The sequence below is a fragment of the Astatotilapia calliptera genome, chromosome 15 (genome assembly GCF_964374335.1).
Source record: "Astatotilapia calliptera chromosome 15, fAstCal68.1, whole genome shotgun sequence".
NCBI lineage: Eukaryota > Metazoa > Chordata > Actinopteri > Cichliformes > Cichlidae > Astatotilapia > Astatotilapia calliptera.
In genome coordinates, this window is record NC_137436.1 from 5,234,498 (window position 1) to 5,262,146 (window position 27,649).

A 27,649-nucleotide genomic window follows, 5' to 3' on the forward strand; every position below is an offset into this window, starting at 1 on the left:
CTCATCCAAAATATTCGATTTGGATGTCCATAAATGAAGACGAAATGAATACCAGTGGGAACAAATTAGCCGGTCACTAATTAGCTCTTAAGCTAATGCTGAATGTCATGTGTTAAAGGAGGGTAAAGGAGTGTCAATGAATGGTGGTGGCACACAGTCTTCAGGTCATCACACAAACACACATCCAGGCCCTTTCAAATGGGGGCATCAGCATCAAGAGCTTTGTGTCTCAGTAAATATTAGTTCTGCTCAGCTCGCACTCAGCAGATAAAGTCCTCAGTGTGGGAGGCGGAGTCAGAGCAGTTTCCTCTTAGACCTGACGGAGGGTACCAAGGGACTGGACTAATTTTACAGCCTTCAGAAAGAAATTGGATGGGTGCAAATGAAAAGAAATGGGTGAATGTTCAATTCTGGTCACACTGGACTAGAATAATTACACGGTATACAAAAGAAAATACATCACAGTAACAAATGGTGCACCACATGTACAAACACATTATTTCACTGCTACAAGTTATACCACAAAAATGCATTTCCCCACAAATTTAGACACATATAGAAAATACCCACAGTCTGTCAACTCACATTGTACAATCAGCTCCACTATGGCCTCCCGGGGCTTCACGTTGAACCCATTATACTGGCTGGTCTGGCAGCGGTACGAGCCCGTCATCTCCCTGGACACATTAACAATACGCAGCACGCCGTCGTAGCTCTCCATCTGCATGCTGCCGTCTGGCATGGGCGCTTCCTTATCCGCTCGCGACCACAGGATGATCGGCTTGGGCTTCCCTGAAACAAGGCACTCCAGCTCCACTGTGTCACCCTCGCGGGCCACCAGGGGAGACTTGCCCCGTGGGACTGTCAGGTTGGGGGGAACTAAGAAAGAGAAAAACAAAGGAGGGACTGATATGGGGCTCTAGAAAGTCAGCAGGCGGGGTAAGAGGAAATAGTCAACTTGGGGAAAGTTGTGGCGAAAAAGGTATGGAGGGGGAAGCGAATGAGCATCCAAAGTTGCGATGGCAATGAAGCGGCATCTCAGCAACATACACAGCTTTTATGGAAGCACCATGCGGATATTAGCAACAGTAATGTCTAACGGCTGGGACTAGACAGTCTGAACATGTACTCTACGCAAAACCACCACGAAGGACAGCAGTGAGAAGGTTTAATGCTATCAAGCAATGGCAAACGATGAACAATGCAATGAGCGGACAAGCAAATTCTAAATAGTTAATGACAGCCTTTATTAGCTAAACAAGTCCAGGTACTAAAAAGACTAAGGAATGTAGACCATGCAGTAAACTACAGAGTAAGAGTTCTGTTTGCACATCCACTCTGAATGCATGAAGATCAGGCAGATTAGGCCTCACAAGGGATTAGTCCAGTGAAATCTAAGACATAGTTCACAATCAGCGCAGCAACCGATGTTCAACTGGATTGAATAAAACAGTTACAAAATAAACATGCAGAGGAGAAAAGTAAGACATGATATTTATATATATATATGTATATAAAACAAAAGCAAACCAGCAGTTCAACAGTTTGTAAAGCACTCCTGTTGCCTTTGATGCCAGGAGTTAGATTGATTCCAAGCTTGTGTTTATACATGATTGTGGGTCATTGTAAATCACAAAACCGAGAGAAGAGATTTCCTTGTAACTACAAAGTCTTGATCTTCATATGAGCTATCCTTACACTTCTAATACACTCTCAGCAGTAGCAACACTGGCATTACAATCAACAGCCAAACAGCATTGTTACTTTCACTGTCACATTTTCATCATCTCCTCACTTTCCCATCACAAAACTATTTTTCTGAGACGTTTTCCACAGCTAAAATCACTTTAACATTCATAGTTGCATCATCGCAATCAATCGTCACAGCTTTTTACTTCCCTACCCTCCTCCTATCCTAGTCGTGCAACCACTCAGTCTCAATCTAGCACCCCATAATTTAGAGCATTTACAAGAGAACCCTCCCAAAGGTGATGCAGCACTGAGCCTGGCCATGTAACAAAAATATGACCCAATAAATAGATACCTGCCTTTTTTACAACAGGTATTTTAGAGTCTGGGTGAGTGCAAACAATTAATAATAAAAAAGAGGAAGAAGAAGATTTGCAGATATCCTTGAGTGTGTTTATGTGTGCATCTGTCTTTTCTAAGTGTGGAAGGCAGGAAATCTAGCAGGTTGGATCAAATAGTCTGGTTCCTCACCAAGCATGCTGGCCAAGTAAATTTGTTTAATTAGTAAACCTGGCAAATTGCGCCGGCTCCTAGAGTGCTGTGTATGTGTATAAGTGTGTTCATATGCGAGTCCAAATCATCAACAGACTCCAGCTCTGTTTTGTAGCACTGTTCCCAAAAATAGTTTACAGCCAGCAATTTGAGGAGTGAAAATCTTCTCAGCAATGATGAAACCGTGTCGTGCTTCCCTGATGATTTTCGAATCACTGTCATTCTGCCCAAACAATGCTGCAGCTGGAATGGAGTCAAGCCACATTGGAGTTTCACAGTGATGAAATCACCAGCAATCTCACGAAAACGAAACAGAGTCCAGCTATATTTCTTTGAACCCCATTTTTTGTGTGGGTAAGAGGTGAGAATCCTGCAGACGTTTCACTGCTCCAGCTCCAGGTCAGATTCCTTTTGTCCTCCCCCCAGAGTCTTGGATAAATTATCACACTGTCAGAAACAAGGCAATCTCACGATCCTCAAGTATTAGGTTGTGCCTTTTAAAGACTCTGTGGCACTCTAAAATTAGCTCATTGTTGATAGCTCGGCAATTATGACCAAGAATTGAATAAATGCTGTAAACAGGGCATGCTGTCAGACAATCTTATTCGTGGATTTTTTTTCTTTTAAGAATGAGAACAAAGCTGCAATTATTAATTGATTTAAAAACTGGAACTAAACAATATTTAGTCTAATCTAGTCTAGTCAATGTTTGGAGTAATGTGATAAACATGCTAGCAAATGCGTGCCCACTTCCATGAGGCACGGAGAAATAAATGGGCTACAGAATCAAAACAATGAGCTGAAAAATACTAAAAAATACTAACATTCTGTAGAGTTGGATGATAATTCTCTATGATAACATCACAGTACTTTCATTTTCTGTCATTCCAATAACATCTATTACTACAGTATCTGGATAACAGGTTTTGATTACTGTAATACAAGAAATGAAAAGCTATTACCTAACTCCGCACATAAACCAGATCATGAGCCAGTGAATACCAAAAAAACATGATGGTGTGATTTGCATGAAATAATGAAGTCTGGTCATTCATAGATAAAATACTGGCATTGTGTTTGGCACTACAGAAAAAAAAAAGGCCCTCCACAGAGCCAGTGGTGGCGGACCCTCATTTCATCCTTGCACATTTGCTGATTTTTTTTATTCACACAATGTCTCAATTTTAACAGCAAAGGTTTAAATCCACTTTGCTATTCAGAGCATTTCCTTGGGTTAAAACAATGAAGTAGTGAGTTTGAAAGGAAAGGAGAGGAGCAGCAAGCATCCATTAGAGTGTGGAGGAGAGGTTTATTCACCGAGTTGCCATCATTACACCTGGCCTCTCCACTGCCTAGATTAGGCAGGCAATTACAGTTTGTCTACCTGTTGGGTTTGGCAGCACAAATACTGGCTATCAGCTGCCATTGTCTCTCCTCACACCACAATGAAAAAAAAAAACAGACAGGCATACACGCACTCAGAAACTCGCACATCCTTCTCTCTTGCTTACTCTGTACATTACTCTTCCTCTTGCTCTCTTTTTTCCAAGTGAACACCCTGCCTCAGTGTTTGAGTCTGACCACTGCGATGCTCAGTGTGGAAGGGAGCCTGCTACTGGTTTTCACTGTGCTCTCATTGTGCCAGAGCCATCCAAATGCCAGTGATGCCTGCAAGGCATGCCCGCTGTGTGCGTACGTCTTTGCAGCGCGCGTGCGTCCGCGCGGTTAATGTCTCTGCACGTGCACATGTGCACGTATCGCTCACTGCTTCTCTCCTCACCCACGGATGACACCATGCTGTGATCCTGCCTCAGTTCCTCAATGAGATGCGATGCTTCTTCTCTTTGCTACTGAGCAAAAACACTGTGCGTATGTATCTGTAGGTTTATGGGTTAAATCAAGATAGGACCTTCTAGTCTGGCCTCAGCACTGCGCTGAAACGATCCTTCAAATGTAGCTTTTAATTATGATCCATCAGCACTGCAGCAGATGCAGAACAACATGAGCTAACTGCAAAAAGGTAGAAATAACTGGCACTTTGAATTTTCTTACAGCGACAGGATCCAGAGTGATGTTTTAGAGAATAAACATTCCCACTGCCCCCTTTTTTCGGGTAAGTGCTATGACATCACTCCTCATCACCATGGCAACATAGTGCTCTCGACTAAACCAGGTCCTGCAGTGTGTGTGTGTGTGTGTGTGTGTGTGTGTGTGTGTATGCATGCATGCATGAGACTGTGTGCTCAGACAGCTTGAGGCCAATGAGTTGGTCACAATGTGACAGGACTCTGTTCCTCAGAGTCCTGATGCTCTGGGGACAGAGTGAAGAGTCCCATAGGTGCACTGTGGACATGTTTTTGAATCTGTGTGTTTCTGTGTGTCTGTTTTGGGGGAGGCTGTATCTACACCCTGAGTCGCTGAAGTGCAATAAATATACACAGATGTGTTAAATTTGGAAGAGTGCACCCACAGACTGCTGTGACACAGCAGTGACAAGACTGACATAACAATGTGTGCGCGTTTGTGTGTGTGTGTTTTGAGCTCTGTGTCATTCCCCTGAGATTTCATAACCTACAATCAATCTCAAAAACTCTTCACATGGATCAGACTGTAGCACAGCAGATTTTATACCAGTGCCTTCTTTTTTTTTGTTTAACCAACAAAACAGAATAAAAGAAATGTCCAGTCTAAAAACAAATGCATGCAACCACTTTTCTACTGCTAAGCAGGGAACAACTCCCATGGATGGCCCACAGTTTATGTAAATTGCTCAAGGGGCCTTCACAGTAGTTAATGAGGGAGGGAGAGTGTTTCTTATTCATGTTTCTCAGATTTTCCCAGCTGCACGGGGAGGTGATTTCCCAGATGGTCACCTCCATAAAGCATGACTGCAGGTATTGCGGTGGAGGCTATAGGCAGGTACACTGAGCACAAATGCAGCAAGTTATCTCATCTTATTCAAATATGTTGTACTCTGAAAACAATCTGAGCTATGGATACACCCCTGCTATCCAACGTCTCCAAACATCCACATAAGCGTGTTTATTAACAAACTGAAGTTTTTATTTGCGCTGACACTTTGGGCACCGGTAATCTACCACAGGAACATCACAGGTGCTGTGCTGACATATTGCGCCCAGCGCCATTGTAGAAGTGGCATCTATTGTTGTCATATGGTGGATTTCTCAGGACAGTGTCCCAGCTGTGGGACAGCTGGTAAGCCCCTTCATCGCAGTTCATCGCTCACTGTTAGTCTATTGGGTCGTTCATCCAGTTTTGGGGATTGGTTCCTGTGTGCAGTTTATAATTTCATTTTCAAACCTTGAATTAATGAATTTTCGATTTTAGATGTGAATGCTCTACAAGACCAAAGACAAACTTGTTATTCAGGCCATTTGCTCAGTTGGAAAGATTTCTATCTGTCACGTGACATTGCCTCAGCATACTGAAGGTGATGGAGCTGGGATCTGCATTAAAATGATATATGCAATTTAGATCTTTAATGAAAAAATACAACCAAATAACTAACTGCTCTCTAAGGATTTAGGGATGTAAATAAATGGTCAACTCAGCAGAAAATGAATGTACTGTTCAATTTCGTTCCACCTCATGTTAACATGTGATGCGAATGACAAATAAAGCTCCTTGAATCCTTGAAAGCTCTGCTGTAGGTGGTCATATGAACCCTCCCTTTGAAGCTACTACCCCTCACAGTGTTTATAACATAATTATAAAGTGACTTTTCACGCTGAATTGTTCAAATAATTTTTAAAAATAATTTAAATATATGTTAATAGCCTGTTTTGTTGCTCTCCTCTGACCTGTGTTTCACAGTGTGTACCTCTTTTGCTGTGCTTTGCTCCAAACAGACACATGTGGAGTCAAGCAAAGCAGAGACCTGTGAAATGAAGGCACTATCAGTTAAGTTTATGACAACTCATCACTATCTGTATGCTTTATTTTGTAGTATGCTGCATTACAATCTGATGGCCAGAGCACAGTATCATCTGTTCTTTTAAGCAAAGCCAACCTGATTTGGTGGAAGGAAAAAAAAGAAAGCGACTGGGTGGCTTACTGTGGCCTATCAGTGCTGGGGATGGTTATTTATTTATTTTTACTCTTGTGTAAACAACCTTTCTGGTTATAAGTGATACGAAGGTTGAATTATGTGTGCCATAAAGCTTTTCAAACCAAAGTGCAAGTGCTAGCTCGTATGGCTCACTAGATTACCAGTAGTAGCTAAGCATTTCTTCCAAGGCAATCACACGCATAATTCATTTCATGCATTAAGCTTATGGAGTTAGAAAGTCCTGTTATTGACAAGAACATTCACTGTGTAGTATTTCTCAACTGCCAATGAGCTGTTACAGGATGAAGTGAGAGGTCAAACCAATGTTAGCAGCTCTCTCAGGTTCTTTGTTAAATAGGGAGCTTAATGCTCCAGCAACTACACTTAAACCTGCTACCAAAAGACTAAACATTTTGCCACTTTTCTACACAGATTATTGGCCAGTAACCTTGAGTGTTTTCAACCACCTAAAAACCGTTTACAGTAGTTAAAGAGACAGCAAATTACAGCTGATAACTCTGCTCATATGGCTGATATTGTAGAAAAAGTAGTAATATTGCCATCGTTACCGAGGTGGTACACTACGTGAAAACATGTATTGGACAATACCTGTTAAGTTTTGAATTCATGGGTTTTCAGTTCCGTTGCCACAGATGTGTAAAATCACGCCATGCAGTCTGACAAATATTTGTGAAAGAGCAGTTTGAACTTTTTCACCCTGTAGTTGAGTCAGGATGCAGACCAGGTTTCTCTTTATAAGGGTCAGTGAATTTGCTGCTAAAACAAGCACATCAGAGTGGTCAACAGCCAGCAGTCATGTTGTCCCTATTAGAATCACATGTGGCACAGTCCCTTAGATGATGGCAGATCATGACAAATCAGAGTCAAAAAGACGACATTGTGCATAAAAGGAGTACACACAGAGAGCGGCGGGCCCCCCCTGCGCATCTGATGACTCAAATTTTGTTGTAGAAAAAGGCTTGAACACTGTGTTTATTAAACCAACTCATTTCTTAATCAACTGAGCACTTGAAATTGATTTGCTTAATTAATTAACTGCAGTAATTCTTAAGATTGACAGAGACACTGGGTGGTGCCAGGATTTCAGGTGTGAGCAGGTTGCTAATTGAGGGACTCATCAAAGGCGGATTTATCACCCGCGCAAAAGGGGTGACTTTCAGTCATGATACTTCGTTTGTGATCAATCATGACGGTGATTTGTTGAATAAAAAAAAGTATCAAATGGGAGTCAAGGAAGCACAACTGTTTAAAAGATCCAAATGTAATTTAGGTTCCACTATTTTGATAATTACAATTCTGCTTTTTAGCGATTAGCTAAGTGGCTATCTGTGATCAAAATTAGCTTTAAATGTCAGAAATAAATCTGTAATTACTCGGCACGCTATTAAAATTTTATCTCTTAAATGTCCCACAGGTATTTCCGGTCTGAGTCCAAATAACATTTCAGAATGACAGTAATCACGTCATCTAACATAATCCAGCAAGACATAAACACACATTTTACACACAAGTTAATGAAAGGATTCATTTGCTTGTTCCTGTTAGAAGTTTATGGCATGTTTTACACTAATGCTCGTAACTCTTTTCAGCTGTTCACTTATCCCGTGGTTCTTAATCTTGACAGTATCCAAAGGGGAAGTCTGTGTCCTCGTTTTCAGACACTCATAAATAAGCATTAGCACCGCAATCTCCGGCAGCTCCGGCGAGGAAAGAAGCTGCTTATTTAACGAGTGTGTGAAGACGGTAAACTGCTTATTACTGCCGTTTTGCAAAAAGGGAGAAAATCGAGAAATTTGTGCTCGTCGAAGGTTGAAAGAATGGAAAAATAATAGTTTTCACTTTAATCAATGCATCCTGTGGAGTGGTCTCTGGCTAAGCGCTGGTTTCGAATCTGGAACTAGAGGCAGTGTTGGAACAGCCAGCAAGTGTGACATTGTTCAGAGAAGAGATACTTTAAAGCTCAAATGCTTTCCAATCACTTCCCCTGTACGAAACCTTGGCAAACCTGTGGTAATCTCCTCTAAACACTTTTATTAAGACTCCTAATTGCAGCTCAGGCTTTCTCCCTTCAGGAAAACAGGCAGAGGCACAGAAAAAGGGCTTATTCACCCCACAACAGGCTGCAGGCGCAAGGCGAGGCAGAGGCACAAGGCGCTTTAGTACACGGCAGCTATACAATGGCGCTCAGCTGAGACATTTCTCTGATTTGTGGCATCAATCTCGCTGAAAGAAACACGGCATCCTTTAGCAAACAGCCCAGTCACATCCAGGTAAAGCAGCAGGAATTTTAACCGGCAGAAACAAAATTCAGTATGTTATTTCCTGTGACAGGAACAGCTACTACAACGCAACTCTTTCATACTATTTCATACCCACACATTCGACCGGAACAATGAAAGCTTAAGAAGCAATCAAATCTAAGCCTTAAGGAAAGCTTTCATTTCATATGATCACAAAAGAGCCAGTCATTTCCGTGGTTATTTCCTCAGTCAGACGGCGGTGTTCTACTTATTTATTTATTTAGTTTTTTTGCACATTAAAGGATCTGTGTTAATGCACTGGCATCGCCCAGGCACTCGGAAAGAAGAGAATGTGCTACTTAAAAGATAATGAGGAAACAATCTTGGCAGATGCGATTGATCCCACTGTTTTATAGCACAGGGATTATCAAAGGATTATCTAACAATAATTATGCACACAAGGTCGACACATTGCTTTCATGTTCACGCTGAGAGTGGCAGCCAGGTGTGTGTGATAGAAAAATAGTACAGTGAAAATGGGTAAGGCTGCGCGAGGGTGTAAATGTGGCTATCACCGTGTAGGCATATGTGTGTAAAAAGGGGACGTAAAGCTTGCTGGCAACCCGATCATCAAAACATCGCACAACCCAACAGTCACTTATCAGCACAGAACACATGCCAGGAAATTCAAAGCAAGAAAAAAGAGATATCTACAATGCCAGCAGCAACACCAACTCATGGGATTCCCCTCCACCCACCCTCTACATCCCCACCCCTCGAACGGAATCTGGAAGTTTGGGATGAGCCGAGGACAACCAGGAAACTCCCTCTTGGTGTCTGCGGGGTGTGGATATAAGGGGTGATTTCTCCCAGTGGAGTTAATTGCTGATCAACACACCTTTGCAGCTCATTCACTGACCTCACATATACAACACAGATAGCACAGATAAAGACGAGCATTCCTGTGATATCACATGCATGAATGTATAATTGCTTTTTCTCTCTAACCACTGCGTTCGGCTATTACTGCAAAACCTCCAGGGGATAAGAAAGCACAAAAGGTATTGTTAGCTTTACTAAATGTGCTTCGTAGCAATCTTTTAATAAATCGGTCTCTGTTCTGTTGTCCGTGAAACAGTAGCTTTTTTTTTCTTTTTGGATTTTGATTGATGTTAAAATCTAAAACAGTGGATAGAAAATAGAGTCAGTTTCTTTTTTGACTATTGTGCTCAAGACTGAATACTGTTATCAAAGCTTACACATAGTTTTTACTTTCTTTTGAAACAACTGACAAACAATAGAATGTCAAAGAATCAGAAGGACACAGTACATGACTGGTTTTCTTTGAGTCAGACTCAATACGACCCATACTAAACTGTATCAGCTCGGTAGACAAGGTGGACTGGTATGTTGTTATTAATAGGCTATTAGTGCCAGCCACTTGAACCTGTTCAAGTGCACATTACCACGGATGCATAATCACCCAGTCACATGGCAGCAACTCAATGCATTCAGGCATGCAGACGTGGTCAAGACGACCTGCTGAAGTTTGAACTGAGCATCAGAATGGGGAATAAAGGTCACTGAAGCGACTTTGAACATAGTATGGGTGTTGGTGATAAACGGGCTGTTTGAGTATTAAAGAAATTGCTGATCTACTAGGATTTTCTCACAAAGCCATCTCTGGGGTTTAAAGAGAATGATCCAAAAAAAAGGAACGGGAAACTGAGGCTACAATTCGCACGGGCTAACAAAATTGGACAATAGAAGATTGGAAAAATGTTCCCTTGTTTGATGAGTGTCGATTTCCGCTTTGACATTCTGATAGTAACAACAAAGCATGAAAACATGAAGCCAGCATCAACAATTCCAGCTGCTGGTGGTGTAATGGTGTGGGGGATATTTTTCTGGCACACTCTGGGCTACTTAGTACTCTCTGGGCATCATTTAAAAGCCACAGCCTAGCTGAATATGGCTGTTGACAATATTTATCCCAATGTTTTACCCATATTCTGATGGATCTTCTGATGGCTGATTCCAGGAGGATGAAGCATCACATCACAAACCTCAGATGTGATGCTGCTCCATTAATATGAACCCACATTTCTGGGGAATGCTTGCACCAACTTTTTGAATCTATGCTGTGAGGAATTACGACAGTTCTGAAGACAAAAAGGGGGCTAATCCAGCACTAGCAAGGTGAAACTGATGAAGTGGCTGGTGAGTGCATGTTAATTGGAACAGTCCTGAAAGCAGCCAGACAGATGGAAGGGTAACGGACACTTAGTGTCTGATTAGCTGGAGCAATGGAGGCAGTTTTGATTCACAAAGTTCAATTGAACACTTATTGCGATAGAGAGCTGTTGCTACTGTAATAATGTGTGCAGGAACAGAAGTCAAAGAGACATATTTATGACTATTACACAGTCTGGGAGCAAGCGTGTAGATGTAGAAACAGCCTGTAGATATAAGACATTCAAACATTCTTAAACACAACACACACACACACACACACACACACACACACACACACACACACACACACACACACAGAATCTGCAGATAAAGAGTTTCTTTGAAATTATTCATCTTTGAGAGCATCCATCCATTTTTCTTAAGCCTATCAAGTTCAGGGTCACGTGGGCACTGAAGACTCAAAGCTGCCAGGGTATTCCATAGTGACTCGACATTGATAGTTTGCTACATAACCGCTCACACCCTTATGGATTTTTCCCTTTAGCTTTAGCTGAAGTAAAGCCATTGCACCAGTCTATTTTAGGGTTAACAAAGAGATAATTCACATCTATGACCAATTAAGAGTTGAAAATCGACCTCTCATGCATGTCTTTGATTTGTGGGAAGAGGCTGAAATACCCAGAAATAACACGGGGAGAACATGCAAGCGCCACATGACTTGAAACTTGTGAACTTGATACAACAAATCCCCAAACCTCGCTGCAAATACGCATTTATTGTCAACCATTCTCTGAGACAGGAAAAATATGATGATTGCACCATGTTGTCAACACCATAAGCAATGCTCTATTCATCTCCACCGTGACAGGGCATCACATTGTGGCGGATATGTAATAACCTCACCAGACAGCAGTAAAAATATATGGGAACACATGAATTCGGGTGAAAGCACCCTTCAAAAGAAATCCTTTTTTTTTTTCTTGTAACTTGGCAACTATATCACACAAGTCCAACATATCCAGAATATTTAATTTCACTTCACTTACCCTAAAATCAGCAAGTAAGCTCTGTGTTCGTACAGAGATGGTAATCAACTCATTGAGACAACTTAAGATTTCCCAATCTAGCTACGCTGGGAGTGGTCACATGAAAGGTCAAGCTTACTGGCAGCAATCACACTGTGTCATATTTTAAGAAGATGATGAAACAAAAATATTAGAAAAATATTGCAGCCAAAGAAAAACTCTATATAGCAGTATTGTATTGAAGTTTATTTACTCATAACAAAAGTTGCCTCAAAAGCACTGTCTGAAAATAGCTACGCATTTGAAGCATTTTTGACCAGTAAGACTTGTTATTAAAATAAGTTAGCAAAACTCTCTGAAAACTATAGACACTCTTATTACTGAAGTCCAGGATTTGGGACACTACTTTCCTGAGAACGGACCTGATAGCAGAAAGTGAATTTGTATGAGTTCATCTCTTATCTCAAACAAACTAGCTCTGGGGAAGGTTAAGTGTCCAGGATAAGCTGGTGTTGTATGCTGGTAAGAGGTAAACCACCTATGTAACAAAAAAACCTCATAGGTAAAGCTGACGTTTCCTCTCTAAGCGCCGTAATACTGCCTGCTGATCCACTTTCATTGGACTGCCACCATTTCTATCCAACTTGAGCCCCAACAACACTTGCTCTGATTCCAAACATTTTCCATGCTGAATTAACATATTATTGCAGATATTAATAATCGCTAGATAAGTATCCATCAGCTGTCCATGCTCGTCAGATACTGAATACTCATTTTCATGCCAGTTTTGACCCACGAAATGTAACATGCTTGTGAGCATATATGGTTTAACAATGCAATGGAGGATTATGTAACGCTGTGACATTACAGCGCTTTATTTTTTGACCATCATGAAATAAATATATTAAAATGATCTACAAAACTGATGGGACTGATGAGACAGTTAAAAAATTGAAGCCAACGGAGTTTGACTAACGTAGCTGTGAGAAATCAACGTGTTTGTGTCAGATCTGTTGGGGGGAGGTGTGTAGGTGTGTCGATGCCACAAAGGGGTGTGAGGCTCACCAGTTGTGGATGAGATGTTGACATCGATGCTGATCTCCGGGATGCCTCCTCCCTTCAGAGCAGCCACACAGGTGTACGTGCCGAAATCAGTGAATTTCAGGTCTATGATGTCCAGGTTGGTGGTTCCAGGTGAGATGTCAGGATCTGTCTGGGTGATGACCATACGCTCTGAGCTCCGCAGGGCACGGCCATTCTTCAGCCAGCTAAATGTCAGCTCCTCTGGAGGTGTTGCCTCCACCTGTGACATTAAAAGGCTTTATTTTTATTACACTCACTAACATTAGCTCAGTATTATACGGATAACCATGTGTGCTTAGTCTCCCGGTGTTTTCTGTTACCGTACCTGACAGGATATCTTTACTTCCCGTCCAATCTGGATGTGGTCATCGTTGTGGTAGGGATCTGGAGTGATCCAGAATCGTCCCTTTTTCAAAGCTGCAATTGAAAAAAGAAATAATTTGATAAGAATCACATTTATATTTATATTTATACACTTCACGTGTTGATTCTGCAGCATGGTGCTGGAACAAACCCTGAGATATTCACAGTGGGATTTGGCTTTGGTTGTTATATTGATGTGTTTTTTGAGATCTAATCCCAATGACAGGATTTTATAGATTTTAAAAAAAATTTTCCCTGCACTTTTACTTTGCTCAACGTCCACACTTGAGCTGTAAATCACTGTTATGCATCTCAAGTGAATGCGCTATAAAGCTAAGTGTGTGTGTGTGTGTGTGTGTGTGTGTGTGCGCGTACCTGTTCAGTCAAACACAAATTGTTCAAAAAGGCAGTGAAAGCCTGCATCAAGTCACAGCTGCCTGAAATACCTGATCTGAGCAACTAACTGAGCAAAATATGATATTTGCTCCCCAAGACGTGTCATTTCTGGAGCAGGGTTGTGAAATTGTAAAAGCATCTTCAACCCAAGGTGTAAGAGTAGATGATGACAGGACATCTGCAACTGGTTTACGTAAACAACATCTGAAATTTGATCTTTTGATGGTGCAGCAGGGTCAAACAGAGAACTTAAAAGATAAAGCAGAAACCTGTGTCTGTTTGAAAGCCCAACGCTTTGAACCGGCATTAATATTGATAGCTACACATGGAAGAATCCTACGGTACTGAAGCAGGTTCACGCACACTACAAGCAAACACACACTGTGAAATTGGAGAGATACCTAACAAAATATCCACCATTTCTAATCCAATTTGGTTTGCAAACTCCATTTTCAAAGCATAGCTTCTCTGAAGAGAAAAAAGAAGATGATTTCATTATAATGCATGCTGTATTGGTTTCAAACCCTGCGTCTACTGTTCAATTCATCTCCTCAGCAAAAAAGCTGACGGCACCATGGAAATCTTTTCATCTAGCAATTCCCAAGTGACATTATCATATTCAGTTTGGTAAAGGGAAAACGAAAACAAAACCTGCGTGTCAGATTTAAACACAGGAAATTCAATGTGCAAAACATTGTGACGCCTGCCAAGCTGCAAACTGAAGGAGAGACGAGTGACACACGCCTCCTTGACATGATCTTCCTCCTCACGTTTGAAATCAGTGTCGGCAGGCACAGAATCCTATTTCTGATGCATGTCAGATACAAATATTACAATCATGTCAGCGCTCTCCAAACACCAATGTGCATTTGCATTCACTCTTGTATCCCATATATCCTTATTCTCCAAGGCACTGCCTATCAATCGTGAAGTATAATTCCATAGTGCTGGCATGGAAACTGTGACAATTGACATTATACGGTGTGCATCCTTATATCTGTGACCTTTATGGATACAAAGCATTATCAGGAACCTAGATTCATTTCCTGTTTAGACTCAGCTCGGCAACACATTGAACAACTCCTTTGTGCATTCCTTAAACTCAACACAAAGAATAAGGTTATTGAGAAAATATAGAGTTCACAGTTAAACCCAGTTTGTGAGTGTATGTGTAAGGGAACACATCAGACATGTCAGAGACATCCAGAGATAGAGACGCGTTTACATTCCGACAGTGTGAAAAGCCTTTTGGTGTCCCAGCAACATCCTGAACAGAGTTGGCTACCACGTCTTAAGTATTATCCTATCCACACACACAATTTGCAAACACACATTTCCACATAACCATGTGAGTGGCAGTGTTGTCATAGATGACAGTGGATAAAGATTTGGATTACATGCAAACGTCTTTTTCACATTCCCACAGCTCAGATGTATTCTTCTCCTTTCTTCACTGCAACAAAATGAGGTATTTAACAGTCGCAGGTCGGACTCTACTTCACTGTGAGGCTGGGTTTCATGAAGACGTCTGTCAGGGGGTCGACCCCCACCGTCTTCTAAACTACACTCATGTCAGTGAGTAAATATAACATTAAATATACATTTGCTCATTAAAGGTCACTACTCCAGATACATTAGCTCTAAAAGTACCTGCAATATTTATATAAGATCCCATTAATACTCTATGGAAGAAAAAAAACAACATTATTGGTCTGCTGTGTCTCCTCTATCACTGGACCTTTTTATATTAAAATGCACTATAATTCTAATGCAGATACACTCAACTGACCACATGAATCATGCGTTCACGGATGAGAAGGCCCTCTGTTGCGGTGTCTGATGCAATGTGGAGCTGTGGACCAAAAAAAACTAAACAAAAAAAAAACATTTTAGTTACTTGCATCCACTTCATATCTGTTAAATTTAGCTGATGATTCACTGGCCTGTCCATGAATGCATTTATTTTCTCCAGTGATACATTAAACAAAAAGAAAACTAAGCGGTTAAAGGTGTTCTAGATGCAGCATGAAAAACGTCAGCTTAGAAAAGCACTCACAGCACTGAGCAGAGTGTAACTGTATGAGAATGAACACATTAATGACTGTGTTAAAAACAATGCCGCAGTAATGCTGCAAGCTTTTAAGTCATAAAATAGATCTTCATGCTGGTACGAGCTGCATATCAGTGGAGTTCACTGATGTAGACAGATGAAAGCATAACACTAAGTATAAGCACAAATTATGCACCTATCCATCCGTAAAATAAAAATATAGTTTCAATTTTACATCTTGAACCATGGCTTTGAACCACAGCTAATTTTGCTATATGTTTTACAGGGAAAATTGGAAATAGGTGCAGACATGTACTGAAATGTGGAAAAATACATTGGAATATCCTACATAAGGCAAAAACAGAGTTTGTACAATTGTAACAAGGTTGAAAGTTAATATTTGCTATGACCACTTTTATTCTTTCACGATAGAGGCAGGACAATGATTTTATACAGAGTGGCCCAAGATCATCAGCTAAAACTGCTTATCTTGCTGACTCAGTCCCCTGTTGCTTGTGTTGGTAAAGCTTTATTAAAGACTTAATGAATGTTAAGTTTCTTTAAGTAAATCTCTTGCATCAACTCCCTACTTGTTGCCTTTATTGAGCCAGTTATGACACTACTTTTACTAATGTTGACGTACCCCTCCCTTATTTTTGCATAGAGAAGCAGTGCACATCAAAACAGCCAGCAGTGCATATGTGCACTCATGCATATTTCAGAAATGACTCCTTCCAAGTCTCCTCCACATTCAAAAATCCTTTCCTGCCTTTTTATCTGACCATTAATATTGAATAGCAAGTAGGCATTCCTTTAAATCAACTACATTTGTGTACGAGAGAGATAAGTGGGCATTACTTCTCCAAGGTTGTAGTAAATTTTGCTGGACAGCTGCAGTGACTAAAATGGCTCCTGCTCCTTTATGCATGGGAGAGAATCTAAAACTGGAAGTATTTTAAAAGGAACCGTGATGAGTGTGTGAGGTGAGAAGTACAGAGATGGGAGACTTTATCGGGTGACGGTGCGTTGTCACTCTTCCCTCCCCAGTCCGGATAACCAATTCATGGCAAAAGTCACATGAATGTTTTATGAGGGCTTTGCTCGGAAACAGAACTTTCCCATTTGCTCTGGTGGCAAACTGTGCCCCCGACTACTGCTACACTATTTTCACAACATCATTAATATCTTACAAGAGTGCTATTGTGTGTGTATATACAGTTGGAGTCTGTGCATAAATACATATATAAATATGTATGCACCTGTAAAAAGACAAATTGTAAAAAAACGTGTGCATTTCAAAGCTATAGCCCTACCTCTGTAAACTTTGAGAAAACTTTTTTAAACTCAGTGCCCACTGACCAGCTTTTACTGTCAGGAGTATCATACAGTCATATCTGATCAAATCACTTTTATCTGTCAAGATTAGGTTTTACGATGCAACTACATGGTTCAGGCTGTTTTGCAGAAAGATGGTGGATCGCGTGAAGCAGGTATTTAGCTGAGAATGAATGGACAAATTAGACACATAACACACAATGTGTCTCAAACGGTGCACTTTTATACTGACCACTGCTATTTTGAGTATAAGTGAGTTCACACTGAAAGGTACAGCTGTGTGAAAAGACCCAAATAGTGCGCTTACAAGAAAAAAGGTTTGACACATACTGTGGTATTATTTGGATATTTATGTGGGATAAATTGCGATATAATGAAAGAAAATGTAGTGGTATGCAGTAAGAGACCTGACAGGTTAGAAAAACTGCATACACGTTGCAAGTGATGCGGGAACTAGACACCATGGAAAGTGAAAGATATTGTGTAAGTTGGGCGAAATAACTGCCAGTGAAGGGAAGTGGGTGGAACCAAAGAAACTTTTCTCAGCTTCCAGGTGAGTGACTGAAGCGACCATCAATGAGAGTGAAGAATAGTACTGATTGAAATATATGAGGTTTACCTAGGCAACAGGAGCCTGGAACATCCGCAAGGGACCAGCAGTCACAGGCAAAGCGATGTCTGTTGAGCAACAGTGTGTAAAGAACGCAGGTAACATCAGAGTCCCAGTTCTCTGGTAAGTGCACAACTTATCATGCCCTATTTGAAACAATATCCAGCCTCAGTTTCCAGTTTATGTTGCACTTTCCGTACCGCGGAGCGAGTAGCTTGTGAGAGTGAGTGACTGCTAGAAAAACAACCACAAAGAGGTTTTTGCCAACAGGTGGAGTAATATACATTTTTCCCTATCAACTTGCCACGGGTGTGTGTGTGTGGGGGACATATATCTACTGCAAATGCCATCAACTTCCAGTAACCACTTGCCAGCCGTTTGGGGAATTAAATTTTTCCCTCATGACCAGCGGTTGCCAGTGGTCTCCAAGCTGTGTGACTGGTTCTTTATTTACTTGATCCTGCATTGTGATCCTGATTGTCACTTAGAAAACCTTACTTGCTGATATGGACCACAATCTATAGCTAATAAGTGAGAGTCAGACTGGTTTACTACTTTTATCAAGCTCCCATAGTTAAGTTATGATGTCAGGGAAGTGTTTTTTCAACTCTGTAGGGAGAGGACAAGAACATATGGAAATAAACTGTAAAGAATATTATAAATATACAGTATAAGTATTTAAAAGAGCAGTTCATTGTTACCTTTAAAATGTCTTAAACTGTAATGAAGCCCTAGCTTCGCGTATCTGCTTATACACTAGATTTACGCACAAATATCAAACACCAGCATAAGAAATCCAGCTTTATTATTGAAAGCAATGCTGGCATTGCGCAAGTCAACATATGCACAAACAAGTTCTGGATGCATTATAGATGAACTTGGAAGCCCGTTGCTTTTTATCATCATCAGAGCTTCCTGTCATTGAACCTTGACTATGGCAAAATGCTGAGTAAAACATAAACAATCTTCAGCAACTTTCTTCATGGTAATATCAAGAGATAAAAGGTTCCTCTGTTTGTACTTATATTTGCATTGCATGTTTCCTGCATCTGATTTTCTTGAGAGGTTGTATGCTGTATTCTTTTGAATCATTACCAATCATATTACAGTGTGCCCCGTGTTCCCTTTTTAGCTGTAAACTGAAGGGTTTTTGCCTGTAGCGAGCCCTTTTGATTCTCCATAGCTTTAATGGCCTGTGGGAATAATAGGTGGCCTGTACATAAAAGCGCAGATAATCACACAAAGAGAAAAGCCGTGGTTGAGGTCTTCTTCTACAGAGACCTCGTGACACACGGCGGGATTACAACGGCACCACAGGGGACCTTCTTATCCGCAATGCACACAGCACTGGCATCTTTGCTATAAGGAACACATATGTATGCGTATAATATAAAATAAATAAAGTTATTAATCATGGAAATACATACACGGAGCCACACTGCGGAAAAAAAAATGTTTGAACATGTTTTTTCCTTCACTGTCTCTCCAGTGCATCGCGTTGGCTTTGTCTGCTGGAGAAGAAAGACTTGTCTCACTCTCTTCTCACTCTGAATCATTATCCTCCTGTCTACCCATCAGCCCATCTCATTTTTCAGTCAGCCCTGTCTGTCCATCTCTCAGCAGGCGTCGTACTGCGCTCTCCATTCACTCTTGTGGAGAATATCAGCATGTGAAGCTGAGCTCATCTCTCTGAGCCAGATGGATGTCTCTAGAAACTGCCACTCACTTCATCAGCTCATCTCAAGGTTAAGCGCGGGGGGGAGGATAACGGCCAACAGGACGGTTCAAAACGCGAGGCGTTCACACGTATGCACACACATATTTGCTCCGCCAACTAAACACCTTTTCATTTCCCTCTTATCACTCTGTGTTTTCACATTAGCACCAACACATTCCCCATGCATCAGCATCTTTACAAAAATCACAGCCGCACACATCCCCATCCCTAAATGCTGCACCCAACCTTCACGCTGACCTCTGGCTTTAATTTATGTTTAAACAGGTATGCGCACATATAAAGGCATACTCACACACATACAAATACAAAGACGCATAGAACCTCTCTACGGCCACAGCGCAAGAGCCGGGACCGCCTGTGCCAGTCCTGACCATCCAGCCATTCAATCTGGCATTCATGAATGGAAATATATTCAGCTTTTGACCAGAATTTATTCCAAAGCAAATTTGATAAGGGTCATTCTCATGTTGATTCACATGCTAACAGAGAGGTTTTCACAAGGCACGTCATTTTTGTTTTCCCACCACTAAACAGTCTAAACATAAACAGCAGGGAGCCCCCAGCGAAGGACTGTATTTTTGCTTCTCTGTGTATGACAGCAGCAAGCTTCCAATCAGAGTTACAAAAGTAAGGATGGCGGTTGCTCGACTTTGCACACATTTATGCTCAAATATGTGTACCCGTGTACTGTAGATGCATGCAATTAGTTGCACCAGCGTTAGCAGTTCTGAATAATGAATACCTTTGGCATAAAAGCCTGTAAGCAGCTTAAAAAGGTGTCGATGCCTAGATTTGCTGGGACATCGAGGATGAATATCTGATTTTGAATCTTGTCAAAGTGAAAGCAATACGCGTTTCTCTCACACAACACAGAAGGAAAACATATTTGCTTTGGGAATAGATGGGAAACACATGCACAGAGAGATGACTGTGTCTGTGTTGGAAGACATAAAAACACAGCGCCAGACCAACTGTCCATTTCAACACCATCTACAGACAGTTCTGTCATAATTCACCGATGCTCCATTTGAAAGCTGCCTCCTCATATTTGCCACCCTCCCTCCACCCCAAAAAGAAAGAAACAACTGAGTGCAGTGAGAGTGTCTTTGCATTGTCACAACTGATATATCACAACTGGTGTCTTTGTCGGTTATAGAATAGACTCAAGTGGCAGAGAAAAGCAGGGTATTGACCTGCATTTGAAGACGTGTTGCGGATCCCTAATCCATAAAAAGGATCCTGTCAGCAGGGTGATGTGATGCCAGTAGCTCGCTGGGCCGGCTGTGGAGATGGCCAAGCCCTGGAAGGCAGTCTGGCTGGTGGGACAGTATGGCCACCGAAACTACCATCTGCTAGGGAGAGATGTGTGTTTTCACATACACAGCCCCCTTTGGCAACAGCAGTTTGCTAGGGCTTCTCAAGGACTGGAGACAAGAGTGAACAAGCTGAGATAGGCAAAGAGGAGGCCACAGGGTGACCCTGTAAATTGAGCAAAATAAACTCAGAGGAGCAGAACCAAATAATTTTGTATTTCACGTACACGTGAAGTAAAGCAATAGCTAGCCACTCATGGGTACTCTCTCCTCCAAAGTGCTTACATTTCCAAACGTTTAGCCTTCAATGCCTCTTACTTACACACGACACATTTATTAGAGATTGGCAGAGCATTGACATGTACACACGCATACTGTACACACAGGCAGGCAGACAGAAGGTCTGTTCTTTTAATCCAGCAGTTGTACCATCGTGTAGCTCAGTGAGGGAGATAGAAGCAAGGACTGCCTTTATGGCGTGGAAGTATTCAGACTGTTTTGAATTTGTGGGTGAAAAGGGAGAGCAGATCACAGTAAAATGCAAATTGCGTGTGGGTGATAGTAAGTGTCTACTTAAAATCTGAAGAAGCACCTGCTGCTAAGCAGAGCTCCAGAGTGGCCCACTGAAGAGGAGAATGACACTCCAAAACAGCACTGGCTACTTTTTTAGTTCAGCTAAAGCTACAAGTAAAAAATCCAAAAGGCTGTGACTGGTTCCATAGTGCAGGACATGCTACCAATATCCAACCTGATATCACATCAATAGGGAATGAGATCAAGTCAGTAGATTCAAAAGTATATGTACAATAAGATAAAGGTCTTCTACACCAATGACATGTACAACAACAGGTCCTCATTTTTGGTAAAATTAGTAGATGACAGAGTAAATACCCTTTTAAAGAGATCAAATTTTGTAACTAGTAACGCTGAATTAAAGGTACTAATCATTAACTATTGCTAACCGACCTCAACCACTATTGCATGGAACAAAAATGCAAGTAATAGAAGGAAGCATATATTTTGTAGATCATAGGAAAATTATTTATGTGTTAGAGAAGAAGAATAAAAAGCAGCATTTACTACAGCAGTATTTCTCTGTCGTGTATGAAGTGGGCTGTATGTGGCCCACGATGTAATATGAGTTTGACATCCCTGATGTGTATGTTTGGGTCTTTGTTAATGGTCACAACCTCATAAGATTCACCAGAAGATCAAACTCAGAAATCCTTTATCTGTACACTAGGACTGAAAGCTGGATTAAGCATAGTGGTCATTGTTCTTTACAATGTTTGGGTTATATGCTTATGTGAAATAAGGGATTTAGTATATAATGTGTAGCTGCAGGGTACTTTCAAACATCACAATTTTGGGAAATCTAGTGAATGCTTCTGCTGAATCTACATTCCATAAACAGAAGCAACATGTGTCAGATTAATCTCTTGCAGCTTTCCGAGCATTACTTCATTTATTCCTCATAACTCTCTTTTTTGTCGTTTTGTAACCTTTTTTTTTAAGATTTAGAAAAAATCTACAGAAAATTCTGTGATGGGGGGGAAAAATAGAAAAAATCTGATTTGCTTCTAAATTCAAAGACCTAACAGTATCCATGGTGATAGAAGTTTCCCAGTAAAAATGGAAATTTAGCACAACCCCATCATGGCCCACCCACCAGCCCCCTTAATACGGCGCGATGCTGTGAGTTTTCTTTCATGCCGCGTGACACTCACTTACAGGAAGAATCACTTTGAGGGAAGCGCCACAAAGATGCCGCAAAAGCACGAGTACGCAAAGGATAAAAGGTTCTGAAAAAAAATGACTCACAGTTTGGTTTAAAGAAAAGCAGTCGTCAAACAGATTATAATTATCTATATCATGCTGATACGGTCGGAGCGACTGATGAGACTGATGAGACCAGCCCTTAAGTATCATGTTGTTTAAAATAAAGTACATTGTGCTGATGCTTGCGCTTAAGCCTTACAGCAGAATCTATTTTTGGTACAAATGATATGTTAAATCATTGAATCTAGACATATATCTACCATTGCACAGCTATGACGACCACAATTATTTGGTGCATGCTAATCCCAAAATTGAAATTGAGTTAGTGACAGCTCATCAGACTCAAGAGAGCGATCCTGAGATATGTGATAGCCTCCTGAACCCACCTCCTGCCAATTAGTGATGTCAAGTTAGACAACATCGCCTCTCTTTTTAACTAACTGTTCCTCACAGTTTATTTTCCTGTCAGATAAAAAAAAAAATCAAAAGAGCATTGTTTTTGGCTTTTAGAGCATTTATTCTATTTCTAGTGTTTGGTCCAAATTAAATTTGACACCAGTGATGTTTTGCTTGACTTTGGATTGTTTTGCGTCACATGATTGTGACAAACTGAGGCATGATTCTGTCACCTCAGTTTGTCTTCCTTTCTAATTGACTCTGCTTTGATGATATCGCTCTGTGTCCAAGCTCAGCTATCATTCAAGTTATCTGATCAAAATACGGTCTTTGTGAAAAGTGTTATTTCCACTGTCTGTCGTGATTCATCCCAGAGCTGTACTGACACGAGGGACTGTTCATTAGTCAGATAAGAATGTGCCCAATTTATTTTCTTTTGTCAGAGACCTTTTATTTGCTTTATCACATGTTCATTAATTGTGTCATTTTGACTGTTGCACTCCCTTTCTATCTTTCATTTATGTCTGTTTGCTGTTTGATGTGTGATGACTCATTAATTTTATGTACCTGAATTCTTGTCAATTCTTCACCCACCCCTCCTATCTTACTGCTGTGGTCTAAACATCTAAATGGAAGTCAAAGTGATATAAGCGGGTTTTACGAGCCTTTAAGACTTAAGTCTTTCATACAAGGACGCAGTACAGTGCAAAAGTCTCAAGGCACCCAAATGTCTTTATATTTTTTTTTTAGGAAAACAGATGCAGCAATTTACTGAAAGATGCAAAAACAAATGGGAATGCAGCTTTTAAGAGAAAAACAGAGTTCACTTGTAACAAGCAGGACATGAAAGCCAATGTTTGTTTGGACCGCCTTTATTCTTTAACACCTGAACTCTCTAAGGCAGCTTTCCTGAAACTTCTTTAAGGAGTCTAGAGGAATAGTTCTCCAGGCTTGTTGAAGGAGATTCAAAGTTCTTCTTTGGATGTTTCTTTCTTTTGTTCTGTTCTCTATCAAGATGATTGTGCACAACCTCAGTAATGTTAATATTCTGGGGAGGCCAATCCCTGACTGATAGTGGTCTGCTGTGAGTGACTTTGTGTTCAGAATTCCATGAATTCCATCAATATTCCCATAACAATATAAAATGTTCAAATTTGTCATTCTTCAGCTTTTTCTTCCTCTTTCCCTTCCTGAATAATAGCTTCTTGATAGCTACCCATCAACTGAAACCATCTCTGATGGGATGCAAAAGCACTGTGTCAGGTCATTGCCGGATTCTTTCCTATTTCTTAAGGACATGACTTGCAAATAGTGTTCATGTTCTGTAGATAGTCCTCTTCAGGCCTGCCACTTCTTCTTTTTTCCATCACTTGTACAGTTTCCTCAAAATGTATCTATGTACTCACTCTATACTATGCAGAGACATGGCAAGTTTTCAGGTAAAAGCTCTTTGGGAATCACCTTGTTGGAGCAAAAATACTATTTTATGCCTGTCAAACTATTTATGGCATGTTTCATAGATTCCACTAATGAAATAGAAACAAATTACAGAAAGATAAAAAATAAACTTGGTTCTTTGCTACGTTGTTGGTTATATGTGGACACAACAGTGGCACGTCTCTTGATTCACAGGTCAGTGCTATATGGTTTTAGAAATATACATATATATTCTTTTAAACATGGTCAGGTACAAGGACTCAACAGAAAAACAAAGAAAAAAAAAAGAAAAGAAAATCTTGCTCCTTGGAAGCAAAATATTAAAGAAATGAGTGGTGGTTCAAGACTTTTGCACAGTACAGTAACTCCATAATGAATATTTTTTCTGTTGCTAAGTCAATACAACTTTAAGAACAGTAACAACTATATAAAATATCCAAGTCAGAGTTATATAATGCATTAAACTTTTATATCTGGCGTGATGGCACAAATAAAATACTTTTTTGTCTGCAAACCGCTGCATAACAAATCAGTGGCTGCGTATGTGTTTGCTACTAGATATTCAAGCAGAATAATGCATATTCTTCCTGTTTAACTTTTTATGAGTGCAGACAATGCTCCATAGGCTTAGACAGATGACAGAGGTCTATATATTTAAACAACACATGTTTAATAAAGGTAGTGAATTCTCTTTTATGATATTTTACTAAGATCTCATATGCAACGTACTGTGCATCCAGATGTGAGACACATCAGCGAGTGTGTCATATTTATTGCAGTGACTGCCTGCAGTGAGTGTGCTCTGACTTATTCGCTCCTATGGGACACCTGACATCTCCTCTTTGATGCAAGCCTTTCAGTTCTTAAGTCTTCAACTGTATGGGCACTTTCACAATACGGAGACGGGGTATATCTGTCAGGGGGACCATCAGAGATGATTTGTTGATGATTTGATTTTCAGCCTAGGGAGCATATGGCTGCATAAATAAAAGCTTCCAAACAGACTCAGCATAGCGGCGACCTGATGATGGAGCTGTGGCATAATCTCTGAGATGGAAAGAGAAAATTATGACAAACTGCACTTCTGAGCCACTCTGCTAAACTCCTGTTCATATGTCTTCCACTTATGTGCGAACAGAGAAACGTAAAGTATGATCATTGCACCAATGCTTGTTTTGTTTGTCAGGCTTAAGCTAATTAATGCATGTTTTTATTCACCTGCCTCAGATTCCTGCATTTTCTCATTCAGGGCACTGGTATCTTCTGTTATGTCACAGATAAAAGTCTGATCAAACACCATCCTTAATCCTCAAGCTTAGTAACGGCAATCGATTTAAAAGTATGAAAGTCAATTTCCTCAGGCGCTGTGCCGCATCGCTGCCGCTCTTATAGTGAAATGGCTTTTCTTTACAAATTCGAACATTGCCTTTATTAAGAATTAGTCCTCAAATACATTTTCAGCATATGACTTTTTTTTTGACATTTCTTATGCCAAGTTCATATCGAGTACAAGTGCCCATCATCTGCTGGGTATCCACTTTGATAGCGAGCCATCAGTACGACGAGCATGCAGAAAGTGGTACTCAGAAAACAGTTATTTCTGTAATGAGCTACAGCAAGATCAGATGCTCCTCTGCCTCCTGTGCCACTCAGGTGAAGAGCAGCTTGGAAAATAATGTTTTTCTGGTAATGACCAAGCAAACAGCAGTGACCCTCCTCCAGCTGCTCTTGTTAAATTTGTGATAACCACTTCTTGAATCAGTGTATTTTAATTAATGGCTTCGCACTCTCTTCCCGCTAGCATTACCTGTCACGATCCTGGGTCTTTTGACCCAGCGTTTTGAGTTTTAGTTTATGGTTTATGTTTAAGCCCTTCAGGTTTTCTAAGTTCCTTTTTTTGTTGTTATAGTTCTTTGTCATTAGAGTCCCCTTGTGTCTTCCACCCCTGTTAAGTCTCCCTTGCCCTTCATGTGTTTCATGTCTGTGTCTTACATTGTCAAGTTCAGGTTGTCATGTCTGCGTCTTATGTTTCCTGTTTTATTTTGAAGAGGTCTTGTGTTCCTGTGTTCATCGTGTTTAGTTTTGCTCTTCCACTGTGACGTCGTTATGTTCATGTGTGTCAGCTGTTCCGCCATGTGTTCCCACTTCTCTCATTAGCCTCCTGTGTGTATTTAGTCTGTGCCTTCTCATTCAGTCTTTGTCGGGTCGTCTGCGTTGTTCCCATGCCATGTCCTGCGTTCAGGTTTTCATATAGCCTCATCATCATTGCCATGTTTAGAGTTTTGTTTGTTTTTCTGTTTTCCAGGGTTTTTAATAATAATGGATTGCATTTATATAGCGCTTTTCGGGACCCCTCAAAGCGCTTATACCACTATTCATTCACTCTCACATTCACACACTGGTGAAGGCAGCTACAGTTGTAGCCACAGCTGCCCTGGGGCAGACTGACAGAAGCGAGGCTGCCATATTGCACCATCGGCCCCTCAGGCCATCACCAGTAGGCGGTAGGTGAAGTGTCTTGCCCAAAGACACAACGACCGAGACTGTCCGAGCCGGGGCTCGAACCAGCAACCTTCCGATTACAAGACGAACTGCAAACTCTAAAGCCACGATCGCCCCATAGTTTCATAGTTCATGTTTCCTTTCTAGTTTACCCAGTTTAGGTTATTGCTTAGTTTGCATTGTTTTTGCCTCTTTATTTTTTACTGTTCTGTCTGCCTTAATAAACGGCTCATCATCAGTTAAGTTTGAGTTTTAGAATATCTGCACCTGAGTCCGCTCTTCACACTCCACGCAGTTTCCCACGGCAAACTGTGACACTTGCCCTCGACTGTTTTAAAATTATCCACAGCTGAAGTAAAGGTTTGATGGGTTTGTAACTTTAAACCGCACTTCTTTATCAGAAGCTATCGAGCCTGTGAATATACTTAATATAAACATATGAAGAAAACAGAGAAAATTTCAACTCTTCCTTTCAATCAGCACAAAGGGAATTTGCCTATTATTTCAGGACTGTGGCTTGTTAGTTTTATTTGTTATTTATTTATCTATTTATGTCCACATATTTGCTATAGTATACCTTTTTCCCACTTAAAATTCAAATGAATTACTACAATCCAATAAACTATTAAACAGTCACAGGCTTTTTGATTGTCCTCTTTGGCTGGTGTGGTCAGAAACAGCTACTTCGTGAAAAGAGATTAGTTGAGCATACTAAAGGGCCCATTAATGTCGTTGCAACCAGTGAGATCACCACAGCCTCGTCACCATTCATTCCAGTGTTGATTGCATGGGTACTTGCTGAAGTATTCTACTTAATGCCACTCAAAAAAACCCTGTGCATCAGCACTGGTACTG

At 40.8% G+C, this 27,649-nt stretch overlaps 1 protein-coding gene across 1 annotated transcript in view; it reads right to left on the reverse strand.

Moving 5' to 3' along the window:
* Positions 1-27,649, reverse strand: part of LOC113037404 (MAM domain-containing glycosylphosphatidylinositol anchor protein 2) — a 190,602-nt gene that overhangs the window by 54,643 nt on the left and 108,310 nt on the right. The window contains exons 7-9 of the mRNA XM_026194431.2: positions 13,201-13,292; positions 12,858-13,095; positions 586-879 (exon numbers count right to left, since the gene is read on the reverse strand). Of these exons, the coding sequence (XP_026050216.1) occupies positions 586-879; positions 12,858-13,095; positions 13,201-13,292 (624 nt within the window). The remainder of the gene's footprint in view (positions 1-585; positions 880-12,857; positions 13,096-13,200; positions 13,293-27,649) is intronic.